General features: G+C 37.6%; 1 protein-coding gene across 1 annotated transcript in view; it reads right to left on the bottom strand.

Moving 5' to 3' along the window:
- Positions 1–1,065: 1,065 nt before the first annotated feature.
- LOC124290880 (sodium- and chloride-dependent glycine transporter 2-like) overlaps positions 1,066–6,000 on the bottom strand; it is a 29,559-nt gene continuing 24,624 nt past the window's right edge. The window contains exon 13 of the mRNA XM_046727726.1: positions 1,066–1,098. Coding sequence (XP_046583682.1) covers positions 1,066–1,098 — 33 coding nt within the window. The remainder of the gene's footprint in view (positions 1,099–6,000) is intronic.

Here is a 6,000-nt window from a genome sequence, read left to right as displayed (position 1 = left end):
CTCAGGGTGTTGATTGGATTGTCTGGTCCATATGCGAGTATTTATTGACCGCCGCCATATACCTGAAATATTATTCAGCAAACTGCCTGTTCCAAATATGCTTTTTCTGTTTGGGCTGTGAGTGATCTCTCGTGATCTGCTGATGCAGTGTGTCTACTGAGCGTTGATGTTTTGAAGTTGGTCCATCCACTTGTAACAATCAATGGATTGTCTGGCCCAGAAGCGACTATTTACTGACCGCCGCCATATAGCTGCCTGCAGCGTACAACTAAACGCGCTCACTCACTCAAAGGGGTGTTTCCCGCTGACCTTCAAATTGGCAGGTATACGTTTACAATTGGAATCATAAACTAGAAAATTGTACAGGAACTCCTTGACCGTACCCTCGAGATTTGCCACATATCATGCATTATTATGGCTGGATGAAGGGAAGTAACTATGAGCATGTTTCCCGCATTAGGAGATAAGCGCTTTGGTTTCGTATTCCCTGCACAACACCGACTTTGAATTGCACCTCCAGTTCACAATCAGAATGGGATAAGGGTATAGACAGAGTTGGAAGAGTCACTTCAACAACATCTCGGTCAACATCTAATTCAGACACATTAACAGTATCCTCTCCGTATTCTGGTTGTGTACAGAGGCTAGAATCTAAGCATGTTTCAGCAAAGTCTTCCAATACATCGTTATTGCTTGCATTATTATCATAAGTACAAACATATTCAGAAATAACATCCAGTGCTCCAGGTACATCGGCAATGCCTTTGCCAAAATCTAACAACTGTGCCCCAGCCATAATTGCTCAATTACTTATACCAACCACAGAGCGAACACCAGTAAAAACCATCAGAATTGATGTCATGGACGGTTGTACTATCTGACAGATTGTCAACACAGAATAAATGGAACTGTCTGTGGCATGATGCACACTATAGCCATAGTGTTCCATCTGCGTCAGTCAAAAGAGTGTTATCACTACAAACTAGTTCTGTTTCAAGTTTTGAGGGGTCAATAGCTGATAGCTGACACTCGTAACAGACCCATCTTTCTGCCTCGACAGAACTGTCACTTGCTAGACTGTTTAGGGGAGCAGACATTCTGAAAAAGCAAGATATACCTTCCGGTCAGAACAGTTACAAGTGTTCAGTATTTAACAGTTCATTTTGGAATATTGTATAAAAGACAAGTGAAGAAAAAATCAACTGCCAAAAAAAACATTATAAAAAATCCACAAAACCCCTGATTCTATAACATTATGGTTAACCGCTTATGGCCCTTCTATTAATACATTTAACATACCTCTTATTGATGATTTCAATCTCAGCCTGACCAGACTTACTGCTTGTAGATTCTTCAACAAATCTAGTCTTATTTGAACAGGTTGACAAACTTTCAATTGATGACGGGATAGGGATATTGATTGCTCTACCCTCTACACTTTGATAATCGGAGGTGTCATTTCCTCATAATTCCATATGCTGATAAGGATGATAATCAAATGATTCGCCACATATTTGGCAAATTGTGGGATGATAATTCTTTTCTGGAATAACATGTCATGGTATGGTGAATGAACTGAACTGTGGATCGACAAAGTTATGATGGTAAAAAGACCGAGATATACGCTCAAAACGGGGAATTGGTGGGTAACCAGGCCCGGTGTAACAACGGCTCAAGTCTGGTTCTGACTGCATACGCCGCAATGTAAAAGGGTAGTGAGAGTTGTGCAAAGGCTCAGTGCACAAATCAAAATGATCAAGGTCATATTGGTACGTTTCCCATCCATATGTACCTTCATGTTTTTGTGCAAAGTTATGTAAGTCTAAGTAATTCATTGAATTCGAGCTATTTGTGCTTTCGGCCACTAAAATATTGGGTTTAACGGGTTTGTATAGTCTGTCCATAGTGAATGTACGTACTACCGTCAGGATTTTGAAACCAATTACGCACTTCATCAGTGTAGCAGAAAAATAATTAGCCCATGGTTCTGTACTCAGTCATTTTACTTTCTGGACATATTCAATACACTTGTGACAATTCTTGACTTGCTTAAACATTGACAATTCTTGTTTTGACAGTTCTTATTGATTTGACAGGTACAAGCTGTACATAAAAAGCTTGATGTAAATCATCTTCAAAATTACACATTTAAAAAATGTACAACTTTGTCTACCAAAACACTTACTCTAAATTCTTTTAGAACATTTATACTTATGCTTATACTCAGAAGCATTTAATAATTGCAAGATATTACACAGAAATACCCAACACGTTTGAATTATCAAATAAATGGATAGGACTATTCCGGAATTTAACAAGTTTGCAGAACGTGACATGTGCTTCACAAAAAACACAATAATTGACATAAAAGATTATTTAATCTTATGAAAAGTAATTCGGAACTGTTCTTAAGCTATTTTGAAAGGAAAATATTACTTACAAAATTGTGGGGGGCTTTTCTCACTACATAATTCGCCAACGCCAACGCCGCAGCTGAAGTTGACCATGCTTTCTGACTTGTCAGTTACTTCTTCCATTCGTGACCAACTCGTGTTATTCCGGGACAAGCCGAATAGCGGCTCGTGTCCCTCTGGAAGGATTTCATATTGGCGCATGAACATCAGAACTACTTTAAACAAGAACGATAACTCTATCCCTGTTTGATTCCAATGTTTCTAGAAATCACCGAAGCACATGTACATTGTATTGCTAGGTTGTTTTTTGGTGTTTTTTTTACTTATGTATTTTATAGAATTAAGCCTCTTTGATACAACTAAAAGAAGGAGAAAAACATAGATTTTTAAAACATATTCTAATGTTATTATTACCAGCTGTTCACCTTATATTTCCAATTAAGTTAATTTTCTTAATAGGGTTTAATCATCACAAATGGGAATTGTTTTATTGAATATACAAAAAATATATTTCAGCTACATTAAATCCCAAAGCAGATACTCAAAAATGACTTTAAAATATTTCTCAAACTGAACATTCGTGTTACCTTGCTGTCACACCCACAGGGGCTTGTATTGCTGAAAATAATACGTCCTGGGACCTACAAGCGTACACTGATATCCATATACATATAAATTCGCTGAAAAAAATATGAATGACCAAAAAACAGTCAGACTGAAATATCCCCAAAGCTATGAAATATAAGCCCAATGATAAAGATTAGGGTTGATTAGTAACATAGAAATACGATATTATTAGTTTTGAAACTCGTAGCGATTATAATTTACATTTCCTAAAATTGGTCGAAGCGCACGTACAATCTCCATAACAAGCCCGCAAGATCGTCAGAAATACACCCAGTTGGACCCATGAGAGCCGTTATGTCAACAAACGCACGTGCGTGTATTTGAATCTCTCACCGTCAATCGCATGATTCTTATCAAAAACTTCATACTAGGCAGCAAAATCCTTTTAGCTACGTTCTTTGTACTTTCAATATGACGATATATATTTTTCATGATAAGCAATGACATAATGCCATAAACGATTTAAGTACTCGGGATTATTTTCATCAAAACACCGCGCTCATTTACGCGCGTTCTGATTGGTTTGTCGCATTTTCGCACATAACAAGTATCGAGTTGGGGACGAGTCTTCTTGGAGGTTACGGAAAGGGGCGAGTGGTGACGAATGTTACTTCTTCTAGTTCCCCCGCTTAGTTGCGCTGCGCTACACTACACTTATGTGGCAGAGCCCAGTCTACACACTTCTGAAACCCGGATCAATCAGGACGGACCACAAAAAATTTTATACCTGAGCTGAGAAGCTTGCATAAAATTGAAACTTATCTTACAATCAGGTTCAGTTTATTAAGTGTGTCTGTATGCAAGTTTATCGCTTGAATCATGTTGAGGGAAATGAAATTGTATGCCACTCAAGAGGAATGGTAAATACATAACAGTTAATTAAAACTGTGATGGAAATAATTTTACAGCAGAGACCTGGAAGTATTTACCAACAAGTAAATACTGTTTCTGTAGAATTATGAACACCAAGCAGAAAAAAAACTAGTAAAAGGGGTGGTATTTCCTAATGAGATCTGTCATGAGGGAAAACATGCACTCATTCTTGTTGTTCCAACGGAACATAAGTTCATCAAGATGCGCACCAAGCTACTCTTTGGATACACCATGCATGGATTGAAACTTTGGTTTGGCATTACCCCAAAACCCTTCAATGGTATTGGTGTGAGCCCCAGTATGAGGATCTACATAATTAATTTTGTGGCAAACTGTTAGGTGCTCATAACGATTTCTCTTTAAGCAAAGATATTATTTAAATTCGTCAGTTATGATCTGAGTGCCAACTTCAACATGGGCAAGTACTATGGGTAGTAATGTTTCAGTGGTTCTGTTCTCAACACTGAATAAAAGAGCATTTTAAGTGTCTCTGTCTATGAGACCAAAACCCCAATAGGTAGGAATACCCTGACTGGAACCCATGTGGTATTTTCTCTTTCTACCCCATTTGCTCTCATCCATCTCCACAGTATGGCCAATACCCCCCAATATAACCGGCTCATCTAATAATGCACGAGACATTAAGTCTCTGTATAAATTGTACCAGTTGTACAACGTTGTCTCACAAACATCCAGCATTTTGAGAGCCAAGTGGGCAGGTACATCAATACCAAACAGATACAATATCATGAAGAAAGTACCAAGACTAAGCCTCTGCCCTTCCCAGAAGCTACCTAATCTCACTGACTTTGTTTTTCTCGATTTAGGACATCGTCAGTTATGGCCATCAGCATTCTGTTTGTCTTTCTGCAGCAACATATAACATTGCATATGCTACATGTTTGTGAGGAAGCCAGTAATTTGTTCCTTTTCATATCGTCAAGTATTTTCTCAGAGTCATTGCAAACTGAAGCTATATCTAAAACTGTAACTTCCATTTTGATGTAAACACACAATTACATCAGTAAACATCCTGTGAAATGCTTGAATGCCTCAACGGCCAGCCAGCATGTGTATTGCTTGGAATAAATTCCTGAAGATAAGATGGAACTTACCCACCAGTAAATTCTCCCAACAAAGGTAGGACCATCAAATCTGCAGATCACCAGAATGTCAAATCCATTATGCCTAATTACTCCAAACTTGCGTCTGTTATAACAGTTTCCAAACATTTCGTCAACTTTTCCAGGAAGGAAATGAAAAGTGAAATTGTCATATTCCAAGTCAGAAATACTTGACAAGTTCTCACACAGGTTTTTAGCGATACTATCTTCTGTGAAGCTACTTATTTGAGTTATATAAGACCGTTTCTTTTTGGACCACCAATGTAAAAGCTGAAATACTTTTCCTTCCTTAGCTGGTAGGTATTTAGACAATGCTTGTAATTCATTCAGGATATGTTTGAGAAACATTATGTATGACACACACAGAAGCAGGCACCTAAGTCATCATAGTTCTCATGGAATCCAGAGACATATTTTGCAAGCAAGGATCTGACTGTAAGTTCAATGCATGACCTGGATGGGTATGTAAATGTCTGATGTATAAAAAATTTAAAGTTCAGTCTATTCATGTAAAAGACAACATTCAAAACATTTCTTCTGTATCTTTTCCCATTGATGGTTCGTTTCTTTCTCAGTGTATATTTAAAATAACACAGCACATCAACTGAATGTTCTGGGTAAAGTGGTCATAAAATCTGTAATTTGCTTCATCCTCTTGATAATCTTCAGTGTAATTACTGTTTTCTTGAGATAGCAGTCCACAAATTTTGCAAAATCTATCTTCTAGACACACACTAGGATATCTTCGATCGTATGAGCCAAAATTCTTTAGGACACTGTAATAAACATTTTTCACAATATTTCGTCACGCAACACTCACGGCATTCTTCCATTTCCCATTATTTTCAACTTCAAATCGAGTGGTAAAAGGTCATTCAAGTATGTCATGATTACGTTGTAGACAATTACAAAATGATTTAGTGTGTCCTCTTTCTCTTTCAAATGCATATTTTGGAAGACAC

This window comes from Haliotis rubra, unplaced genomic scaffold (genome assembly GCF_003918875.1).
Source record: "Haliotis rubra isolate DU_JTF1 unplaced genomic scaffold, ASM391887v1 Scf477, whole genome shotgun sequence".
Taxonomy (NCBI): domain Eukaryota; kingdom Metazoa; phylum Mollusca; class Gastropoda; order Lepetellida; family Haliotidae; genus Haliotis; species Haliotis rubra.
The sequence above is the reverse complement of the archived record's forward strand: the minus strand, read 5'-3'. Positions and strand labels throughout refer to the sequence as shown.